The following is a 24,258-nucleotide window of genomic DNA, read 5'->3' on the forward strand; positions in this document are numbered from 1 at the left end:
CTGCCTGTGTCTTTTGTCTGTCTTTATTTCTTTTACTTCCACACCTTTTTGTGTTCTTGTTTTCTGTTTTTTTTTTTTTTTCTTGGTTTAATGCAACGTTCAAAACATCGTAGCCTGGGTGCGCGCCCATTTGAAGCAGTCCGGTCGTTTGGCCCCAGAAGTGCTCTCAAGAACCGCTGATCTGATCGACGTCGCACTCGACCCTGCGCCCCCTCTGTTATTCAGCAATTAACTCTCCAAGCACAGAGTCGATCAGATGAGTGGTTGTCGAGGAAATCGGAGGACAGAGACCACCTCCATTTTTGTTAAACAACTGCAACCTGAGTTTTTATTCATACTCTTGAAGTTCATGTCTTTGACTTGTGCCTGCGTCTCTTTCGCCGAGCTAACCTCTCGGTCACAGGCAAAACAGCAGTGATTTACTGTTCCTAGAAAAACACTTGCAGAATTTCCAGTTACAATCTTCTCATAACTTCCTCTCTCAGCAAACAACGTAAAGTACACCAGACAAGAAGCATAGGTGCTCACATGTGTACGTGCATTCATCTATGTATTTGTTTTCATATCTTCTGTCTGTATCCCCCCGATTGGGTATCTAGGAATGTTAAAAGCAGGAAAGGGTCAGACTCGCTCACTTCTACGCAGAGCGGCTGCGTTGCCGTGCCAGGTGAAAATCCGACCACTTCCTGCATAGACTCTGTAATCATTCCTCGGTGACGTTCTGACTCTTCCTGCTTTAAAACACTCCTGTCTTGGTAAAGGCGACCTTTGACCTCCCTGCAGTTGGTCTGTCAGCTGAGTTATTGCCGTTCACCCTCTGCAGTGTGGTTGTTGGAGTAAGAGGTGCCCGGTCAGCATCACTGGCTGATTGTGGAAGGGAGACCTGGGACATGACAGCTGTTGTTGTGACAGGAATGTTTGATTAGGTGCTTTTGAATTAAAATTTTGTTTTGTAATGATCCTGCCAACATTGCAACCCAGAGTTTAAGCCTGCTGGTTTAACTGCTCCGTCCTCCCTCCTATCAACCTGCATTTTCTCAACTTTTCCTCCCATTGTTAGCTCCTCTGGCCCACCCTGTGCCTGGCACTCCACTTTCTTTGCCTTTATCTCGTCTTTTTACTCTTCTGCTCTCTCCTACGAGCTTCTCCCCATCCATCCTGGTCCACATACCCCTCAAAATGGCTGGAGATGGACTCGTGCCAGTCTTCTTGGCGGATTCAAACACGCCCCGGAGATTTTCACATGTGATTTATAGCGTCAGTGAAACACTTACGACAGAAGCTAGATAAATGGCGTTGCAGGATTTAAGTGTGGACTGTTGGTAAATTGATTAATAACATACCCAACAATTCCTTTCCTAGAATTCTGTCCTCAGAGGAATGGTATTTTCTTTTATCTGGGTTTGATTTAGAGGAGAGTGAACACTAAATCTCAACTGGAAAATCCATGGTTTTACAATATGTTCAAGAGGAAATGGGAGATGATTTCTTATCGTATTTCACCTTTGCCTTTGTGAAGTTATATAAAGTCTCAGTACTGCGGGTCAAAAGGTGCAGATTGTTTGACAGGTTTATATAAAAGAGTAATTACAGTTGCCATGAAACAGCTGCACAAACAGTTAAATGCTTCCCATGAACTACTGTTTTTGAGTGTTCGATAGAAGAAATATAGATGTGAACCCGAGCGTGTTTGTGTTCGCACAAGCGGGCCTAAATAAACAGCAGGTCAAATAGTTTAACAAATATGAAGCCCTAGTTGCATTTGAATGAAGTATCTGGTGTGAGATGAAAGGCATGGAGTTTATTGGTATGATTGGCAGGTTGTGTGAGCAGCCGGTACTCAGCCTGACCTCCAGCAGCAATTATTCACCTCAGCTCACCGGGGCGAAGCCTCAGAATGAGAAGAAACTATGAACATGTGTCATGGACCTCAACATCAAACTTCAGGAGATTTTTCCTGTTAGAATTTAATTCCACGTATTTCGAGGCTGAATAATCCTTTTGTGAGTGTCTCTCCTGCACAGCCCACAAATCTTGTTGTTTTTGTTGTCAGTGCAGCCCCGCATCTGGTGGATAATGGATGATGGTCCGTGTGTGGACCAAGAGCCAAATGAAGAGTCTAAAATGTAAAAGTAAGAGCAGATGTTTGTGTTGTTTTATATTAGCAGTTCTCTCCCATGTCATTTTTACTCTCCTACGCCATGTGAGACGGCCGTTATACCAGCTGAAAGTTAATTTGTCTTACTTTACTATTTTATTTTGCTGATAGAAATAAATACCCTTTCTAAAGTTAGATTTTTAAGGACTTTTTGTAATTAGGTATTTTATATTTTATACTGTTGTATTTCTACTTTTTTGAGGAAAAATAATGAACTAAATACTTCCATGCTGACAACTAGTTGTATGTAACTAGGGACATGCTTATAGAAGTGTATAGAAGGATTGCATCTGGTCGGTAACAATTAAAGCCGGTGTTATTGTTTTCTAGGCAGGTGTGAGGTGTGCCCTTATTGGTTAATTATCTCAACTGACAGCCAATCAGATCAGAGCAGGCCTACAGGTAAGTTATATCTCCTGAAAGTGTCTGTCATGTGATCTGACTGCACCCCAGTGAAGTCATAAAGGTAAATGAAGGTGTTCATGTAATATTCTCTCTGTACATTAGTTATATTTCTGTCTGCCATCATCAAAACGGTTCATGTCTTGGTCAGTTAACTACAGCAAGCTAAAGTTATTCTGTAAATTAGCCCGATGCTAATAGCTACAATTTAGCTTAAATACACTGCAGTAAAAAAACTTTTTGCTGTCTTGTGTGTTCTATATTAAACTGTTAGCAGTGTCTAAATGAAGGGCTTGTATAACCTTAAAGCTGATGGCACTGATTCTGAATTTGAATGTTTCTGATAAGCTGAAGGATGAAGAGTTCCTCTGCCAAAACTAAGGGGGTGAAAAGGTTCATTTAGAAACTTTAATTATTTAGATACTATTTTTTTCTTTAAATCAGTTGGATGATGCGTCGTCACATCGCTGTTTTGTCTGAGCTGGACTCTTTAGAGCTTTGTGGTTCTCGCAGGACAGCAGCGCTACAAACGTATGATGAACCTACAGAATATGATGCATTGCTGTAGATTCAGTCGTTACAATTTGCACAACCTTAAGCATGTGCAATGCAAAGTAAAACACTCAAAGGGAGCATTTTACTGCAGAATAAGTACTTTTGATCCTTAAGGACTTTAAGTTATATACTTTTACTTAGATAAGGTTGGTGTGGTGTTGCTACTTTTAGGTAAGTAAAGGATCTGCCACCACTGATCTATGGGCTATATCTGGGTCAGATCCTGGTATTACTGAAGGTGCAATCTGTACGTTGTATGTTATCACAGTATAGGTTTACTGTTTGAAAGTCTAAATAGCAGTCCTTTCTTCTCCTGGAGGTATCCTGTTGAGGCTTATTGTGGATATGTCTGAAGGTATGGGATGCAGAACAAAGCAGGATTGTGAACTTGTGAACCTGTCCACCCTGGCTTACAAGTCCTGACGTCAAAAAGTGAGTCTTATGATAGTTTCCATATCCAGCTGTTTGTGTTTGACGGGAGGAATTAGCCCACCGTTGAACCATACAGGCCTGCTCATCATACACCTGGTCTCATTATTCCCTTTGGTTTTTCTTCACTTCTTCTCCTTTTCAGTGCAGTGTGTGTGTGTGTGTGTTTGTGTGTGTGTGGATTTGTGTGTGTTGCAATGAGGATTAACCTAGTACTTCAGCTGATGCTGATTGGAATGACGTTGAACACACACACAGGCTGGCTTTTACATGTAACAAGAAGGAGAGACTGGGTGCTGTGTGTGTGTGTGTGTGTGTGTGTGTGTGTGTGTGTGTGTGTGTGTGTGTGTGTGTGTGTGTGCGTGTGCGTGTGCGTGTGTGTGTGTGTGTTTGGGTGTGACACAAAGAAAGAGGACACAGTGATTCTAGCTGAATGTCAACACGACGGTGAATGTGCTGTCTCACTCTGTCTAGGTTGCCCTGTATTATATCTCTTACATTTCTCTGCTCGTGCACACACACACACACACACACACACACACACACACATACACACACATACACACACACACACACACACACACACACACACACACACACACACCATGAGGTCTAAGTAGACTGACTGTACTACTGTACCTGGCATGGTGCCTCTTGGCCCAGTAGGTTGCAGGTGGCTGTAAATGGGTTAGTTAGACCAGGACACAGGCAGGCTGGGACTCAAATAATCTCTCTCTCACACTCACACAGACTTCATAGAATCTACATTTCACATCATCGCTTTCTTTCTACATTTCGTAGCTTAATTTATGGATCTGCGTCGTCTTACTCCTCTTTGGTCGACTTATAAATATGCATCAAGGAGTCTTGGATTAGGGGCAAGGATCCTTTTCTAAAGCTCAGCGTGTGTGTGTGTGTGTGTGTGTGTGTGTGTGTGTGTGTTTGGGTGAGAGCATGTGTGTGAGCGGGTGCATGAATGCTTATGTGTGTTTGTGTCTTAAGCCAGGCAGAGCAAGAATACGGCCTGCTGTAAGCCCAGGCATGTGTGATTTGTGTGATTGGGTTTAGGCTGCGTCGATAGGCGACGTCTTGGACACCAGATGACCAGACGCTCCATGGACAACACAAACTGTCCTGCTAGAAATATCAAGGTAAGACCACTCTGCCGGGGTTTTTACATCCCATAATGCCATTATTAGCAGTGTATCATTGCAATCACTGTTTACTCCAATCAGTTCTCAGCTATACCTTTATATTGATTATATTATATGTGTGTGAGATGTGTCCATATGTCTTGCCTGCGTGTAAACCAGGGTTCAGTGACACTAGCCGTTATTTACCAGGTGAGAGGTATTTCTTTTGCCTGTCCAAGCTTAAGCGTGAGTTTAATTTCTTTTCGGAGCCTCCCAATATCAGTCATTTCTAATCATTCGTGTTTTTGCATAACCTCTAGGCGTTCGAAATTACACTGCTTATAATCTGTGAGATTTGGGAAACACATTAGAAACTTCCAGATTTGGAGATTAGTTGTTTAATTAGGGATGTTTTGTGTTTTAATGAATTTGGAGCATTTGATAGGCACAAATGTAAGCCCCAAAGCCAAATTCTTTACTTTACACGAGGACTCAATGACATTTGTAGTTTCTTCCTGTATTAGATGAAAAAGAAAATGTAACCAGCACTATGATTCTTTCTCTCCGTTTCCTTTAAAGGGATGTTTCATTTTCTGCTACTTGAACGTCAGTATTGTCTCAGAGAGGGGAGACCGTATTAAAGCTCCCACCACACCTCCTCTGTCTATCTCTCTATCCGGTCAAATGTTGTTGGGTTTTTTTTCACATTATCAGGAACAGTTTCAGAGGTCAGCCTTCACTGTTCACTCGAGTGCACAGAATGTGGGCATAAAGCCACTGACTTCAAGAAATCCCAAAATAATTAAGGCAACATGATCCATAACACTCCACCGCCCCCCCCAAGGGCATGCCCCTTCCACGCTTTATATAGAACCTCTATGATATAGAATTTCTTAATTTTTCCCTCAGAAATCTACTGTGTCATCCTACTAGATCTGTGGGGGGTATTAACAGTAAATAACCTACGCCCTAATAATCATTTCGCAAATAATCTGCGAGGTGGTAAAGTTTGCAGAAAACACTTTCCACTACATCACAGAGATGCTGCTTACAATGTCGCTCCCACCTACGTTATCAGCATCACGTGATTCTAAGGTCATTCGTTCAAATCTATTTGGCAGCCATTAATGTAATGCTAAGAGTATTTTACCTTCATCTGACAGACACCAAAGTGCAATAACACGTTTCTTTATCGTCTCATGATGTATTGTTTTTATTGTGATTGAAAGTTTCTATCTAGTGTCACATTGTCTGGCTTGCTGTTTAAGAGCTGTGATGTCTTGCTCGGAGACACTTGCTCTGACACTTTGATAGCTTATAGCATGTTTGATGTCTAATAGAGCGAAACGTTTGCTCTGTAATCAATACTGACACAATACTTGTGGTTTGTGTAATCGCCGCCAATGATTCTCCTGCTCAACCTGTAGTATTTGAACCCTTTGTCGTCATTAGCCTCAGATCAGCAGCCGTGTTTTAATCAGATGACTATGGATTGTCTTTATTTTTAGTGGCTGCACGTCACTGAAGTTGGAGGATGCTGGTCCAACCCACGGAGAGTTTATGTCAGGTACAGACAAGGATGAGGAGATTTGTTACAGTAATGTTTCTTGCAGCTTGTAGAGGAACTGATGTTAAAAGTTAAACAGTATAATGATAATTCCTACATTACCCAGCAGCTACGTTAAAACTTAAGATCATGTAGAAAGTCCTTTACTTTACTGGCTGTGAGAACATGGCTGTGTGAATGGCGACCACTGTGTGAGAGTGACTGCTGTTTGTGTGTGTCAGAGTAGCCTTTAGGTTCATGACCGGGCCAACAAGCAGGTTTTATACAGTCACTGTAGAAATAAAAGGGCCATAATTTGATACCGCCCACATTAGCATTTCCCACATTTCCCATCGTCTTGTGCAACCACTGCACAGCAAAGGGAAGTAAATCTCTCCTTCGGGGCAGGTTACCGCGCAGGTCTTGACCATTCGCCACTTCAAATGTGTTTGCATGTTTACTTGTCAAGCTGCCCCTCAACGTGGAACACGTGAAAGCCCAAAGTGTTTTTCCTTTCTCCTGGGAGTAGTTTCCTCATAAAGCACCACAAGTTCCTCCGACCAGTTTAGAGTTGTTTGTGCAGATGTGGCGGCGGCGTAGAGGCTTTCAGATTAGCAAACTAATGCGCTGCATGGTTTCCCTCCCTCCCATGTCTATCTGCACTATTTCTTTTTCAATTAGCCAGGGCTCTAGCTGGCATGATGTCAGGTGGGCATGGGAAACTATAGCCCGCACTTGTGGAGCACAGTAGAAAACTAATGCAGCATTTCAAGGATTAAATAACATATGATTCAGTCAGGTTGGTCTCTCTCTCTCTCTCTCTCTCTCTCTCTCTCTCTATCTGCACCGCTCTTGTATGTGTGCATGTCTAAAAGTGCAAAACAAGTGTTTGTGTTTGAGAGCTGATCTATCAAATTCACGCTTGTGTTTGAAGGAGATGCTAAAACGGGTTTACATATAATGTTCAAAAAGCACGTTCTTTTTTCTCATACCAGACATGGCTGCAGCAGTTTTCAGCCTTTTTTCTTCATGCTCCATTTAGAGGAACGGAACAATCCGCGCGTTTTGCTCTCACCTTCGACATCTTCGTGTTAGTGAAGAAGAAGCAATGGCGGACAGCGGGGTGGATTCAGGGGTTTTTTTCAGTGAGCAGGGGCTGCTGACCTGCTGAAGGGCTGAAGGAGGTCACCTGATCAACAGATCTCCTTATGAACTCACAAAGGGAGCCAAATTTAAACGGAGCGTTTTCACACACATTTACTGAAAGACGGGGCAGGAGAAGAAGTGATTGAAGGACAGAAGTGGGAAGACATATTTATGTTGCAAAGACGATACAAAGTGCTTTTTGCATAATATGGGACCTTTAAGTCTGTTTCCCCCACAGTTATATACAGATAAAATAATTTCAGAGGATCCGCTGTTTAATGTGCTGTGAGTAACTTTGTTCCAAAAACTGCACTCTATACATAAATCGCTTTATTTAAGCCAATACCTACTTTATACCTAATTTATTCAAAAATATCTTATGGTTTTATCAAAAATTCTTAAGATTTGAAATGATATTGTGCAGCATAAACCACATACTGTAATACCTTCTTTTACCCATCCCAGCATGGTAACTTAATACTTCTGATGCTTTTTTTAATCCACACTTTCTGTCTGTTTTTTTTTTTAAACCAGATTCTTAGGATTTTGAATTGAATTAGTACATTTAGTAAACTGTCATAGCATGCAACTGGCGAGAGGAAAACATTTTTTCTTTTTTTCCTTTGTGGTGTTTTTGAATGGCAATGATCAGATTCACTAAGCCAGACTGATCGGTGCAGTAGATAGACTCACAGACAGTAGGGCTGGACCGATAAAGTAGCCAGGTCGGTACTGTATATACAGCAGTATTATATTACATTATTATTATTATACATTATTTGGAAATAGTGTCTCCATTACTTAATTTGTCCACCAGAGCGCACTGATAGGTTCAAATTGTCAAAATCCAACATTCAACAGCACCTTCAAAAAACCGTCTCTTGGTCCGAATCTACCGACAGACAGATGCTGCTGATGGATTTAACTCGTTTCTCGGTTTCTTGTTGTTTTTCGCTTACACGTGTTCAGTCACCTGTCAGGTGTTTCACAAAGTTGTCTAATAGAGCTGAAAGTCTACAACTGTCTGAGCCAAAAGCTAGTCAGGAAAGCCCCTGGGGGGGGGGGGGCAGACCCTGATAAACATATTCTTTATACTCATGATACCCTTCCTGATGTCTACAGCCCACACTATACACACTATAGGGTGCTGTGCTGTGTTGAAAAACAGCTACAGTTAAAAAGCTGGCAAAGAACCCAAAGCTGGTTTAGTTTTTTTTTTTTTTGCTAGAGCGAAAGAGACACTGAGCAGGTGTCCTACGGAAGCTTTTTGGGATCGCTCACGAGCTGATATATGTTTCATGATTTTACTCTTTTATCACAAATGACAACGCTGTAGCTCAAGCGTGTGTTTGCACATATAGCTTATGCAACATGGGTATACGTTTGTTCATGCATGTTTATGCATGTGTCTGTCTGGACGTCTGCGTCTGCCCCGGCACATGAAGTATGAACTGACAGACCTCTTGGGGTGCAATGTGACAATGTATAGCAGTTGGATCTTATACTCTACAGCGTATACAACACTTATATTTTTAAACGTTACTTAAGCTGGCAAAAATGCGTACATTTCAGCAATAACCTGGGGGAGTACAGTTACAGGGGCATGATTTGCTAAATGCAGTCCGAGCTGGGAGCAGCCCAGCGCTACCGCAGCCTTGCACTGAGTGCAGCAAGCAAGATGATTCAGGGACTTGACCTTGCAGTAACACCAGCGGCAAGCTCAATTGTCCAACATGACGTGTGGAGTATGTTAAGCGGAGAGAACACATTTTAAGCACACAGTAGTCCCGCTTGCAAATGCAGGCTGCTGATCGCAGAATGCGTCTTTGAATGCTGGCGTCGATCAAGTCTCAAAACTTCTCTGGACAAAACAATAAAATTCTAATCTCTCCACAGCAGGTGTGCCTGATGACACGAGGAAAGAGCCTGAAAAGTTGGAGAGAAACAAACTGGACAGATGAGAGCAATTGTTAAACATAATGGGTTAAGGAGAAAAAGAGGGAGTGTGAGAACTCCTACATGGCTTTACCATGAATGTGTGTGTGTGTGTGTGTGTGTGTGTGTGTGTGTGTGTGTGTGCAAGACAGACGGTAGCGAGTAGCCCCACATTGCCTTACAGCTACTCAAGGGTAGGACTTCCCCTGTCTGCACTGTGTGTGTGTGTGTGTGTGTGTGCGTGAGTGAGTGTGTGTGTGCGTGAGTGAGTGTGTGTGTGTATGTGTGAGTGTGTGTGTGTGCGTGTATGTGTGTGCCTTGATGATAGTTCTGCCATGACCATACTGTGTTGAGTTCATTATTGCTGTTTGTGTGGCCATTGTATGCATCAAACCAAGCTTCAAAGTGTGCATGTCCGTGCTCGCCTAATGTGTCTTCATTATCCTCTGTCTGAGCGCATGCATCCATGCATCCATCTCTGCGCCGCTGTGCGTCTCTGAAACGCGGCATGTGTGGAAGTGTGTGCGGCTGCAAGTCAGTGAGAGAGGGACAACAAGGGAGGGAGAGGGAGAGAGAGAGAAATGAGAGAGGTTTGAGAGCTCAATGGGCAAACACAGTGTCCTGATGTGCTAGTGCACGCTGTTTCTCTGGCAAGTTTTTGCAGTACCACGGGATTCTTTAGGTTTTGGGTAGAAGTTGCCGCCGCTCATTTGTGCCATCTCTTAAGGTAACGTATGGGATGTGAGCTGGGATACTAAACCACTGGTTGTCTTTGCTGTTCATTTTGGTGTATTTACCTCCAAACTGTCACTGGGGTGACTGATGGTTTGTCTAAAGTTTAAGCAGAGTTTTCTTGAGATAAGAGATAGATCAGCCGAGCGTCTACATTTTTAATTTGGGTTGTTTTATCTCGGCTCCTTGACTTCTTCCTTGCGTGTCCTCTCTCAGTCTGTCTTTGCTTGGATCTTGATGTTACTGTCTCCTTTTTCTTTATTGAAGTTTTCTCTGTGGAGCGCTAAAAGATCAAGAGGAATCATGTTTGATATGCAGTGACTTTAAACTTTATACCGCAGGCTCATTCTGTAGAGTGGGTTTTTGAATAATGCATCATGGAAAAAACAGTTTTCAAACTTTATTTGAATTATGTATGTATGTTTCTTCTGTCTTTTTTCAAACAGCGATTAAGTGCGTCTGCACACGCAGGTCAGATTTAGTATTTCATCAATCCATTTACCGGTGTTTGTTTTTCTTGACCTTCTATTGTTAGGCAGTGACCGACAGCTGATACACTGTTTGTTCTGTGGGGATCCGTGTGTAAAGTGTAGTCAAGAGGGTAATATTTTTCTGTCACATCATTTTTGTGTTAAATTAGATTAGAACATATCTGTTTATTCTCATTTCTTTAAGTCTTAAACGGTTCCAGAAGGAGTGGACTGTACTTTTGTCAGTCTTGAGGATTCAGATGGTTGTGAGGAACAACTTATCATTTCTTTCATCAGGAAATTAACGTGTGGTTTATATGGAAAAAAAAAACAAAGTTGGTGTTGAACGAAAGGTTAAGTGTTTCTTTTCTTCGTCAGAGTCCAGGTACGCGACAGGATCTTGGTCAGCTGTTAGTGTGGAGCGAATGTCGTGCCGTGTAAAAGTGCTGGACACTCGTTCTTAATTAAGATAATGGCATTCCACGTAAATTGAGTCTTCCTACATTCTGGCATTCATTACTAATTGAGCTAACACTACAAACAACATAATCTACTTGTAAACGGCTCTCTCAGTTTGACCCGTTTGAGTGTGAGTGAGATTTCTGCTGGAAATTGAATGACTATATTGTCCTGTCAGTGAAATGCGTTGTCAGTGTTCAAGACTTATGTACAGTAGCCTCCTTTCAAAGTTTAGAATTCATTTTAGTGTTTAAAGAAGCCGCTGAGGAACACTTAGTATATTCTGCTGTGTCTACTTTACTTCTTTTACCTTCTGAATAAAACAGACAAAAGCTGTGTATTCATGGCTCCCCACTTAGACTTCATGCAGTGATCTGTACACAATTTCACAGAAGTCATGTGTTTGAATAGCATTTACATATTTTGTACAGTAATTAAGATGTAGCATTTTTAATTAAGGGGAAAAAAGGAGGTAATTCTTCTGCATTCAGCTAAAACATCTGAATTGTACTCATACGTACTGAATATAGTCAAATGAATATTGTAGGGAACTTTGTTTGAACTCATTATCAAACGGCAGTAAGCTAGTTTTCAAGCCGCGATTTAAATTAATTAATAAAAATTGTTTTTTTTTTTACTAACCGGTCTAATTAGTGCATGTCATGCACACAAAACACACAAAAATGGGCAAATCAGATAAACAAATGAGATTTATATTATCTATATTAAGTCATATTGCTCTTGGTAGCAAAAAGAGCTCTTTTTGACCACAATGTCAACATGTCCACTTCTGTTTTTTTATTTTTCGAGGTTTCGTGTCATGTTTCCTGCCTGCAAAAATGCGCCTGGTGCCTGCGTATATTCCCTAATTTCTCCCCATTATTCAGCTTTGATCAGATAAGCTTTGAAACAGGTTATGCAACTAAGAGATAGCGTGAAATGAGAAACATGAGGAAAAGCTAAGTAAATCGGCATGCCCCGGCACAATCCCCTCAATTTGCACCACTGAGGGCGTATTTTGTTGTCATAGTTCAGGCGCTTATGAAAGACAGACTCAGATTCATTTTCGCTTTTCTATATCATGTCTTAGTCCGAGTCATTTGGAGCTGTTTCTTAGCTATTTCCTGTGACTTATCTGTGGATATTTCCTGTGTGTGTTGCAGTTTGCCCCATCACCGAGTGTCTCAGAAGACGAACAATTTGTGGAGAAGATCCAAGATTCTTGTAACTTTTCTGCTGGCCACATCCTGTTCAAACACATCTCTCTTCTCGTGTACCCTCCTCTGTCTGTCCTTGCTGCCTGCTCTTATTCCCTCTTGCTCAACAGACTCTTACACATTTCAGTCCTCTCTCGCGAACACACACACCTCCCCTCATTCTGGCCCCTTTCTCCTCTTTCAGCTCTCCTGGTCCCCATCTCCTTCACCTGTCCAAGAAGGACAATCCCGTTTTTTGCCAAATCTGTCCTACACCGTCACTGCAGCGTTCCCTCAGTCTCCTAACCCTTCTGTTCCCCTAATGGGCACCATATCAGACAGCAGTGCCACATTCCCTTCATTGTCACTCAGAACCTCTCTCCACCCCTAACCGCCTCGCCAACACCAACATCAGCACGATCCAATGGAGACAAAAGATATGATGATGACGAGCATGTTGACAATGGACAAAGGGGAGAATGAGGGAGAGGGGGATAAAGGGAGAGAGGAAGTGGGGGGAGAAGAGGAGGGAACGCAGCAGGAAAATGGTAGATTGATGCTAGCCGATGGTCTCGCAGAGAGAGGACCCAAGAACCTGACCTCCGGCTCTGGACAGCAGGTGTCCAATGGCTTCACCACATCCACCCCTCAAAGCCCCAGGGAGGGACCAGGGAACGCTGCTTGCTCCGGAGGTACAGCCTCCGGGCCTGGAGGAGGAGGCTCCGGGTCCTCTGCGCCGCTGGGAGGCCTCAGGACTCTGGTGGTCCAGCAAACCAGCTTGGAGAGGCCCAGAGAAACCTGGAGCAAGAAGATGGACTTCTTGCTCTCTGTGATCGGCTACGCTGTGGACCTGGGAAATGTCTGGCGCTTCCCGTACATCTGCTACCAAAATGGAGGAGGTGAGGAGGCGAAAGGTGTTCGAGCGAGGGCGAGGGAGATAAGGGGCGGGGAGGGTTGGGGATCAGCGGACGGGAGATCCCATGTGAGAGTAAGCGGGATTTCAAATTGGAGAGAAGAAAAGGCTCTTGTTTGAATTGTAGCACAGCGTGTACTGTGGGTCAAAGCAATAATTCACAATATTTGTTGCAGCTGATATTTGCAAATTTACTGCACTGGAACTATTTCCATCATTAAAGTTGCTGGCACATGGGGAGACCATCTGCAAAACAAATAAATAAAAAAGGGCGTACACCTATAAGGAATGCTACAGTTAATACACTTGTTTATGAATAGCTTTTGATTCAGCTCATTTCTTGCACAATCTAAGGTACAGAAAGTTAAGCTTGTGTTTTCACAAAGTCTGCCTGCGCTCTGTCAGTGCACAGTCCTCACCTTGCAGCAAACAGGGCCTCCCTTTCCACTTTTATTGAATTTGCAATAATAAAATCTTTGCAATTTCCTGTGTTCTGTGTGTGTCTCACAGAGCGAGCTAGAGATGGGGACTGGGAGACACTTGATAGAGGCAACAGTATTAATTGTGGTTTTTATGAGAGCGCCTTCAGTCTCTTTCTCCTTGCTTAATAACCTGTCTCCCAGGCAGCTGCTCAATCAACCCTTATCTTCGCTTTCATGTCACAAAGACGCGAGACGCACGGCGACCCGCCCACATACACAAATGCACATATGCACATAGAATAAGTTGATAATCAGAACAGAACAGAAAGAAAGAAAGGAAGTAAGAAGAGAAAGAGATGTGTTATCAAACTCTGCACGTTAGGTTGGATCTGGCGTCCTGCAGCTTCTCAGTTCCTCGGTGTTTCATCATTTTTATACTTTCCTCACTTCGCAATAATGAAGCCAACTTTGCAGCAGCCCTGATTTGTCTTTGTAGAGTTTCGACAAAATTGCCCACTTACTGTGTTTCCACAAATGAAATGCAGCGTGATGTGAAGCTGGGAAAGCATGCACTGTTGTTTTTGAATGGACTACGGTACTGTAAATGATAAGGTACTTAGATATTTAATGATTTTTACAGAGTGCTTCTTAATGTTCTTGGTTCTTGCTCGCTGGGAGTCATTGAGAGGACGACTGAGATTACAGATTGAGTGTGAACCAGTTCTCATGAGTGTAATTGACTTTTTAGCGTTCGTCCATAACTCTCTCTTTCTTCCAATTATTCCCCTCTTACTTTCCCCATTTCATCCTCCCAACATTTTTTCTCCCTCTCTCTCCTTACTTGATTCCTTCTCCTAATGGCCACCCTTAATCTCCCTCTCTCATCCCCAAACTTCCTCCATCCCTTGCGTCTCTGCCCAGGTGCCTTTTTGCTGCCCTACCTGTTGATGGCGGTGTTTGGAGGCGTCCCGCTCTTCTACATGGAGCTGGCTCTCGGCCAGTTCCACCGCAGCGGCTGCATCTCCATCTGGAAACACATCTGCCCCATCTTCAAAGGTAACGGAGCAGATGGAGAAATGGCTTAATAGCAATAGCTTTTTGGATTGAGAGAGAGATAGGAGGAAAACATGAGAGAACGGCGCTTATAATAACAGGAAAATTGGCAGTAAGAGAACAAAAAAGACGGAGACAGACAGTGGCGAGCCGTCAGAGCCCGAGAGACGGCTCATTTAACCTCCTGGTCCCCCCTCTGTACAGCTCCCTTGAAGAGCATCCCCAGCTTCTTGTACATCTAGTGAGATGCACTGACTCTCTGTAATGGAAATTGTCACATTTCCATGCCAAATGCCAGATGCTCAGAAATGTGATAGTATGTAAATTATTGTTGTTAGGAAATGTCACCCACTTACCCAATGGCAACTTGAATAAGCTTGAAAACACCACTGAAGTCTGAGCGAGTGACTGATGTCAAGCTAAACACATTCAGTCTAATTTTTCTTAACTCTTTTGTTTTAACAACTATCACCCAGGGATCGGCTTTGCCATCTGCATCATCGCCCTCTACATAGCCTTCTACTACAACACCATCATGGCCTGGGCCTTGTACTACCTACTGTCGTCATTCCGGGCCACCCTGCCCTGGACCACCTGCACCAACAGCTGGAACACCGGCAACTGCAACCGTTACATGTCCACCGACCACAATGTGTCATGGTCCAACTCTTCCACCTCCCCCGCCGAGGAGTTCTATACGTAAGTGCATGTAAGTCGGATGTAGAGGCGTAGGGGGAGAGCTACGCAGGAGGGAGACGTCAAGTGGAAGGAGGGAGGATGACTTCCAGGGAGCGATTACAGGGTTGGTTCTGGTGTTTTAAGAGCCCCGGGAGATGTGCTGATAAAGAAGATGTGCACAGAGAAGTTCAACACTTGTGGAATAGTTTAGGAATTTAGGTAGAATCAAGTTCAATTAGGAAAGACAACACTTGTTTGCGAGGATGTACAAGCTTTATTTGATAGACTTTGTCGTTGACTCTGCTCTACTCGCCCTACTGTGTTACCAGCAGCCAATCAGAGGTGGTTTGATGGAGGCACATGGACACAAACTGATAGCAAAGCATGAAGAGTTTAGAATATATCAGCGTTAGTGTGCAGATAATCAAGGGTCAGTCCAGTCGCTAAAAAATGAAATTCCGTTTTCACTTCTGTTTACCAGCCAACAAGTAGTGCTTAAATGGACAGTTCACTCTAAGTTAGTATGCCATGATATGAACTAACCCTTTAGTTAAAGGAGCAGGGGGGGGTGGGGGCTCGGGTGGGGGCTCGAGAGGAAAGATATAAGAAGAGAGAGAGAAAGCTTGATGGCTTTTTGGATTATGGGAAGATAAAAAGATAGATGAGAAGGTAGTGAGAAAACTTTGGAGCAGAATTGAACATTTTTATACCAAATTGAGTCCCCTGATTATAAATAAGCTCTTTTATTTAAAAAAAAAAAAAAAAGACTTACACGATTTTAAACTTATTTATGTTAAGATTATCATTATTATTAAGTGTCAACCAACTTTTGGCCTGCTGCACTCACAGTAAATCAACTCAACTCAGTCAAGTTTTGTTCGCTGTAATGTAAAAAAAAGCCGAGCCGTGTCAGAATAATGCCTTTCTTATTCTTGCCTGCCATGGGACTCTGCAGTCTACCGGCTCTTAGTCTTATCAGCCGCTCACTAGACCGTGTCCGTGTCCGTCCACTGAGACAGATTCAGGGTTTATCCGTAGTTGACTTTTCCTAATGCAGGTTTAAAAGTAACAAAATTCCCCAACTCACTCTGGCGCCAGAATTTCCTGTTCAGCATAAATCACGTCTCTGTTTTATCGTCCGAGCTCTGTGTGCTTAACCTGTGACCAGATGTTAACCCCACTGTTCATTTCAGCCTCCTCCTTTTTCGCCCTGTCATGCGTTTTTTACCTCGGCTTGTGTAAATGTTGTTTATTGACATAAAATTGCTATAAAGTCAGCCAAGCCCCCCCCCCCCCTCGTATCTCTCAAAGTTCTCCTTATGTGAACTTTCATTACTGCTCATTTAATCTCTGTGCACAGTGTGATGTATGTGTGTGTACGTGTCGGGGGATTAGACTGTGTCCTTCTCAGATTTTAACGCAGACTTTAAGTTTATACTTCGATAGTTTTCCCCTCTCTCCTGTTTATTACTCTTTCTCACCACCTTATCTTACCTCCTGATGTTTTCCTGCTTTCTCATTTTTCCTCTCCACAACACGTCTCCGTCCTTTTTCTCGACTTTCCAAATGTCTGACATCTCTTCCATTCGTTTCATCTTTGTATTCTCACTTTCTCTTATCGTCTCTGTCACTTCTTATTATTCTCCACATTCTTCTCCGTCTGTTTACCTCCCCTTTCCTCCCTTGCTCTCTTCCTTGATTTCCACGACTCCCCCCCCCCCCCCCCCCCATCTCCTGTTCTCTCCTCCTCATATGCAATCTTAACCTTTTTTCTTGTTATCGCTGTATGTTTCTTCACTTGACGTCTTTGTGCCTCCTTCGACCTCACTTCAACCCCAACACCCCGCCCCCTCCTCTCACCCTGTTTCCACCCTGCAGTCGCCAGGTGTTGCAGGTCCACCTCTCCCCAGGTCTGCACCAGCTGGGCTCTGTCAGCTGGCAGCTGGCCCTCTGCCTGCTCCTCATCTTCACCATCGTCTACTTCAGCGTCTGGAAAGGAGTCAAGACGTCTGGAAAGGTATCTGGAGGGGCGCCTGCATGGCTGATGGGGGTGTCAGTTAGAGTGTGTGGATGGATGGATGGATGGATGGACTGATGGAGCCAAAGAGGCGGCTGTTCTCCTGTCTCCATGTCTTCAGCCTCTGTATCGTTTGTCATCACGGGTAGAAAAGTTAGTTAGAAAGGAGTTGAAGTTAATAGGTTTGTGGTTCAGAGCTCAGCAAAGACCAGACGGGCCTCTGGCCCTCCAAGGCTTAAACGCTGTACATTTTGTTCCCATCCATACATCCTGTTTACCGTGGTGAACATCAGGGGATGGATGGGGAGTGATGGCTTCATAGAACACGGTATAGCACAATAGCTCACCTAACATCCTAACTGTGTTTCACAGGGCTGATTTCATTTGTGGTGGTCTCTAAAACCCCGACTGTAGCTGTTTTATCCAATATTGTCCTTACATTGAGCCACTGAATATAGTTTAAAGGGGAATTCCACTGATTTTACACATAAAAGTCTGTTTAGCAGCATTGGGGAGTGCTGCTGCGGTTTCAGGGGAAAATGAATTGTGTTGCTTTTCCTCTTTTCTCTTTTAGGTAGTTTGGGTTACTGCTACCTTCCCCTATCTGGTCCTTCTGGTGCTGCTCATCCGTGGGGCCACTCTGCCAGGGGCCTGGAGGGGCGTCGTCTTCTATCTAAAACCTGATTGGGAGAAACTGCTCAGCACTACAGTGAGTCAGTCGGTGCAATCTAACAAATGTGTCTATTTTTTGTCTCCATTTGACATTTCCATGCTGCTGTTATCTTTTAACAACCAAACTTGTGTTGACGTCCAACATTCACCATCACCAACCCCTCTGCACTCTCCAAGGTGTGGATTGATGCAGCAGCTCAGATTTTCTTCTCACTGGGTCCGGGGTTCGGCGTGCTGCTTGCCTTTGCTAGCTACAACCCATTTCACAACAACTGCTACAAGTGAGAATTTTTCTTATAGTACCACAATGAAACCTACGTGCTTAACCAGCCAAACTCTCCTTCAGGGGCTCCTTCCCAGAATGCTGCAGAAATTTTAAATGTTTTAATCTTTTAATAGAAAATGTTTATCTAGAAATAATTGTGTCAGGTAGAACCGTAACCTGACAGTCTATGATTCTCAAAGATTAAATGTTTTACAGACATTCCCTTTAACCATTCAAACCTCTCCTTTCTCCATCTCAGAGATGCTTTGGTCACCAGCTCTGTGAACTGTCTCACGAGCTTCCTGTCTGGCTTCGTCATCTTCACCGTGCTGGGCTACATGGCTGAGATGAGGCAGCAGGACGTGGATGCGGTGGCGAAGGATGCCGGTAGGACAACACGCCAACGCAGTCCCAAACACAATCCTTCTGTTTAGTCGGTCTCACGTTCACGAAACGCGCACCCAAGATTGAATTTCCTGAAACTTGTTGAACGAAGCGCCTGCTGCGCAACATCTTTAGCTTTAGGACTACAAAATAAAGGATGAATTCATCAAAATCTGTTTTTAACCTGCCTCTTTTTGCCCTCTCCAGGCCCTAGTCTGCTGTTCATCATTTATGCAGAAGCCATAGCGAATATGCCTGCTGCTACTTTCTTCTCCATCATCTTCTTCCTCATGATCATTATGTTGGGTCTGGACAGCACGGTTAGTTTGCTGATTACTCATTTCAGTGCAAAAGCTAAGACACGCGGGTCAGTGCTCTGTTTGCTAAATGCTGTTGTATCCTCACATGCTCTCATTGCTGTTCACCGCCTGATTCTCTTGTTGCCCAGGTCCCCGCTCTTGCGTGCGCTCTCTCAAAACCTAGAAACAGAGGTTTCCTATTTGCCAAACGCCTTGGTCTGTTTGACTTGTGTTTGCCTGTTGTGCTCGTTGCTCCATAAAGGTGTCGGGTATTATTTGTCCTCTCTGCTTCATTTTGGATAAGAGTCAAACAAACGAAAACAATGTGATAGGACTTTCATATCACTGTTGTGTGGTGATCTTGTCTCCACGAGCCTGTGTTTATCGGCTTCGAAGGCAGCCAGCTGGAGAGACCCGTAAGGCTCTTATCGCGTACTGATAATCAGTGTAGAATCAGCATCGGGGGTTGCTTTGCTCCTCCATTTTATGACTGAGGATATTACTGCAAAACATAGCTGTATACCTGGAGTCATGTCGGATTGGATTTTTTTTTGTCATCGTGCAACAGTTGTGGTACACAAGACATCTGCTGCTGCTTGTCTGATTGGCTAAAAGCAGCATCACGATAACACTTGATATTTAGATTCTTAAAGATCTCAGCTGAGAGTTATACGTCTGTATCAGCTTTCTCCATCTTCTGCCTCCTTTTTTTTTTTTTTTTTCATTCTTCTCTGCTTATTTCTTCTCCCCCTCCCTCCCCCGGTGTCCCCCTCTCCAGTTTGCAGGGTTGGAGGGGGTGATCACAGCGATGCTAGATGAGTTCCCTCATGTCCTCGTTAAGAGACGAGAGTGGTTTGTCTTCGGCCTGGTTTGTGTCTGCTACCTCGGGGCTCTCTCCACACTCACATATGTAAGTGAAATAGCCACATTGCATACTAGGTTGCTGTTGTCATAAAAGCATCACCCTCAATGAGTTCCCATTTAAAAATACCTCTGATAAAGTCAATTGTTTATCCCACCTGCAATTAAACATGTATTCAAGGCCAATAAAGACCAATAAAGTAGCTCATATTGCTCAAATATATTAATGTTACTGCTGTATTTTAGGTATTGTGACGGAGTGCAGTTAACAATCAGCTGAAATCAGATTAGAGCCGCCTCTAGGCAGGCATCTGTTTGTTTCCAACCCTCTTTATAATAAGATGGTGACCAACATATGTCTCGAAGGAAACGCGCCCCCCCCCCCAACAAATTTCCCTAATAATTGTCTCAGACTTTCTAGCTAAAGCCTCTTGCATAAGAGGAATTTGTAAAGAGCTTTACAGACATTCCTCCTCTCTCTGTCCCACGTCTTGTCTCCTGCGTCAGGGAGGGGCGTTTGTGGTGAAGCTGTTTGAGGAGTACGCTACGGGCCCTGCGGTCATCACCGTGGTCCTGCTCGAAGTCATCGCTGTTTCCTGGTTCTACGGTGAGTTTGAGCGATGCTGGTCGTGCTGATGATGATGATGATGATGATGGCGATCTTATTCTGAATGACAGCAAAGTGACTGTGTCAGCGTTTCTTTTTTGAGCGCAGATGGTGAACTGTGGCGGCGACTTAATGCGATACTGTAATCCTCTCAGCTTTTTGTCTGTTTTCTCTTTGTGTGTGTTGTTTTAGCCACAGACACATAAGAGAAAACACAAAGATGCACTCCTGATCTCTGGGACTTTGTAGTGATTGTGTGTGTGTGTGTGTGTGTGTGTGTCCAGGCACCAACCGTTTCTGTAATGACATCCAGCTCATGCTTGGTTTCTACCCGGGTTGTTTCTGGAGGGTCTGCTGGGTGGCCATCTGCCCCTGCTTTCTGCTGGTGAGGCTCATGTACACTATCTGCACACACTCTTACAAGGGTGATTAGTTGTGTCAAATGCAGGAAAGTGCTAATTAGAGAGCGCACACGTGAAGATACAGTACAGGAGTTTAAGCTGCTGTCGTTGTCTTATTCAGAATAGTTTTGTCACCTTTATCCTGATGTTTGGTCCTCATTATATCTGACCTCTGCTTTTGTTCCTGTGCCCAGTTCATTATCATCAGTTTCCTGGCCTTCCCTCCAGAGGTCAGGTTGTTTGACTACCAGTACCCACCATGGACCACTGTTCTGGGCTACTGCATCGGCGTGTCCTCATTCATCTGCGTGCCTGCTTATATGGTCTACCACTTGCTCAATGCCAAGGGCACATTCAAACAGGTCCTTTCAACATTTCTTCTCCTTTTTCTTATTTTGCATTCGATGTCAAGCGTGTTTGCTTATATGGTTTCCCACATGTCCTCTTGCTCGGTCCTTTGTTCTCTTACTGACACCTCTCCAAGGACAGGGATTGCCTCACTTTCCTTTCCATGCACTGTCAGGGTCTGCCCTCTGCAGTGAGCACATGACTGGAGATCAGATCAGATCAAAGGAGCACGGAGGCAGCGCAGGCCAGAGATTAGCGGGAAGAAAAAAAAAATCCATGACAACTTCCAGGCCCCATAATACGCACGTGCATACAGGGCATTACCTGATGACACACACGTAACACTCGCCTCTCATAAAGACACACACACACACACACACACACACACGCACGCACACGTCCACATTCTGCAGCGCATGTCTCGGCTGTCATGCTGCAAGATTTGAAGATGAAGGCTAAAGCTACAGGAGAGCAGGCTTGTGCCACTTTAGTGTAGCCAAACCAGCAACACAGATTAAATGTAAGACAGGTTTGAGATGTCTTGTTATTTCTAAGCTAAGCTTTAATTATTTACATAATAAATACAAATACAAAATGTCTGTATGTTATCATCATTATTATTATTATTATTATCATCTTGTTAGAGCTGACAGAAGGTAGGCGGACATCAAAGAGGCCAGTAGACAGACCTCCTCTGGCTGTTGTCCAGTATTGACAGTGCTGCCAGGGCACACAATGAAACAGACACACTGTCAACACACAGGAGTGTTTTTGTGTGCAGGTGAGTGTAACTCGTGGGGACAGACGAGGCCGAGTGACGTCAAAGCGTTGCAGAGTGTGTGTTTGCCATCTGTAATGTTTGTTCGCTGCCCTGTGAACTCACTACAGGCGTGGATACCCGTGTCATTCCTCCCGATTCTGAGGCAAACAATGTTTTGAGCAAGTCAGGTGTGTTTCAGATTAGGCCTAAAAGGAACAGTCGATCATCAAAAAATGTAATCTGTAACAGTTTTGATAATTGATTTCTCATTTAAGTCATGTTGTCAAGCAAAAAATTCACTAGTTCTTGGGTCAAACTACTATGAAATAGTACCTATAATCTATAGAAATGCCATGTTTTTGGTCTCCTACTAAAACAATGCATACCATAGAAATTCAGCACCAGTTAAATAAACTTGACTACATTAGTCCTTGAATATTTAATTTAAGTTCATAGCTCTTCAAAGGGATTAAGGCTTTGGTCTGTAATGCAGACATGTCAATCAGAACCCACTGAAATAATGTCATGGGCATAATAATAATGACGCCTGCTCTCTCGTTTAATCCTCGTCAGTTTCCAGGTTAAGTAGGGTCTATATCAGCTTCATTTTCTGACTCTATCCCTTATCTTTCTTCACAGCGTCTGCTGAAGAGCATCACTCCAGAGCCCAGCAGTGAGCAGCACAGAAACTTCATTGTCACCAACGCAGTCTGACCAAACCCTGACCAAAAGGTGCCGCTCTAGCTACATAGAGGGCCCTCTTCTGGACAAACTGCTAAACTACAGGACAAGGGGGCTACCTTTCACCGTCTTTGCCTCGTTTCACACATCCCTTATCATTGTTTTTTAGCTGTTTCATGCCAAGACGCAGACGTAGAGGTGAAGCCAGGCTGTGGTGGTTGCGCTTGGTTTAGTTTGGTTCCTTATGCCGGTTTAGCTTTGAAGGAGTTCTCTGGTGTTACTTGCAAAGCCCAGAGCTTAGTTTCAGCTTCAGCATCAAACATGGTCTCTCTGTTTTTCCACTCACAAGTGTCACCTAGGACATTCAGTGACTGACCTTTCTTCAGGTTATACAGTTGTAACAAATATTTTATACAATCATATAAAATCTATGTTCACGTAGACAATAATCTGGAGATACTGCACATTAACAAAAAGAGAAAACAAGTTAGTTACATCTCAATCCTCTCTCACAGATCATGGTTGTATTTGCATATTATGCCGTTAAGTTATGCATTCTTATATGTAGCAAAATTCAGGTATTTTTTTACTTCTGTTACTGAAGCCAAATATATATGATATTTGTTCTGTTCATATTTCTAAAGACGTTTCAATATTGTAATTGGCGTTACGTTGTGTTGACTGTCAGTCTGTGTTCATTTGGTGGCATCTTGAACGAACGACAGATTTGCAATGCGTTCCTTACACTGTGAAGCACTGTCTGGTAGTGGTGTGAGTGTGTGTGTGTGTGTGTGTGTGTGTGTGTGTGTATGTGTGTATGTGAAAAAAGACAGACTGTTATAATGTCTAGTGGAAAAACAGATCACAGACAGAACCAACCAAGTGTATCATTCTATAACTGCAATATGTGTATTTATTTTATAATGTATCACTGCTGTCATTTTGACCTCCCACTTGTCAGTATGACACAAACACAACATGACTTAGTGCTGATGGTCCTTGTTTCATCACGGCGACATTCTGCACTCTGTTATCATATAGCATCACTGTCAGTAATAGAAACCAAATATGGATCAGAGCTAATAACATTGTCACTGGCATAGTCTGAAAATCAGCGTTTCTGCTCTTTACTTTTTACCAAAAAATAGTGTGTTTGTGTGTGTGTGTGTCTACACATGTGCCTGTGTGTGTGCGTGCGTGTGTGTGTGTGTTGGTGAGAGTGTATGTAGGAGCAGGACTTAAAATATGGCGAGTACTGTACATCATGTGTATTTACTAGTCAGTCTGGTATCGGTGTAATCTATCTGTCTCCTCTCTGAATGCATGCATGCATGTGTGTGTGTGTGTGAGATTGTGTGTGTGCACCTTGATTAGTGTGTTGGTGCACATATGGGTGGTTGTGCAAAAAAAAAAAGGACTAGAGGTGTTCGGCCCCTTTATGTGTGCATGCCGTGATGTGTGTGTATACTGTACTTCAAGTGTGTATGTGTGTGTGTGTGTGTGAGGGAGGGTGTGTGTGTGTGTGTGTGTGTGTGTGTCTGTAATGTGATCTCCTGTTGTCTTGTTAACTGCCAAAATATCTTATGAAGGAAGTAAACTCCCTGTTGCCTCTCTATCTCTCGTACCTCTCAAGCTTATGTAAGATCTGTGTATGTCAATAAAAGACTGTATTGAGAAATACACCTGTATAGAATAAAGATATATAAATATATGGGAAATAACAGATAATAAAGATA

At 43.4% G+C, this 24,258-nt stretch overlaps 1 protein-coding gene across 2 annotated transcripts; it reads left to right on the plus strand.

The window, feature by feature from the left end:
- Positions 1-9,880: 9,880 nt before the first annotated feature.
- Positions 9,881-24,258, plus strand: slc6a4a (solute carrier family 6 member 4a). Of its 2 annotated transcripts, XM_070829461.1 has the most exons (15): positions 9,881-10,031; positions 12,129-12,189; positions 12,367-13,060; positions 14,418-14,552; positions 15,026-15,248; positions 17,106-17,244; positions 17,819-17,953; positions 18,094-18,197; positions 18,441-18,568; positions 18,773-18,885; positions 19,643-19,774; positions 20,233-20,332; positions 20,617-20,717; positions 20,928-21,095; positions 22,481-24,258. In XM_070829461.1, the coding sequence occupies exons 3-15, from the start codon at positions 12,586-12,588 to the stop codon at positions 22,553-22,555; spliced, it is 2,028 nt and encodes a 675-aa protein (XP_070685562.1). In that variant the 5' UTR covers positions 9,881-10,031; positions 12,129-12,189; positions 12,367-12,585; the 3' UTR covers positions 22,556-24,258. The 2 variants fall into 2 exon arrangements, with proteins under 2 accessions (XP_070685562.1, XP_070685563.1); XM_070829462.1 differs by lacking the exon at positions 12,129-12,189.

This window comes from Pempheris klunzingeri, chromosome 4, assembly GCF_042242105.1.
Source record: "Pempheris klunzingeri isolate RE-2024b chromosome 4, fPemKlu1.hap1, whole genome shotgun sequence".
NCBI classification, from domain to species: Eukaryota; Metazoa; Chordata; class Actinopteri; order Acropomatiformes; family Pempheridae; genus Pempheris; species Pempheris klunzingeri.

Excerpts from the sequence above, each read along its gene's own strand:
- slc6a4a (XM_070829461.1), top strand. The coding sequence starts at position 12,586 with ATGGAGACAAAAGATATGATGATGACGAGCATGTTGACAATGGACAAA. Across the intron at positions 14,553-15,025 it reads CATCTGCCCCATCTTCAAAG|GGATCGGCTTTGCCATCTGC; the intron begins GTAACGGAGCAG and ends ACTATCACCCAG. Across the intron at positions 18,198-18,440 it reads TTTCACAACAACTGCTACAA|AGATGCTTTGGTCACCAGCT; the intron begins GTGAGAATTTTT and ends TCTCCATCTCAG.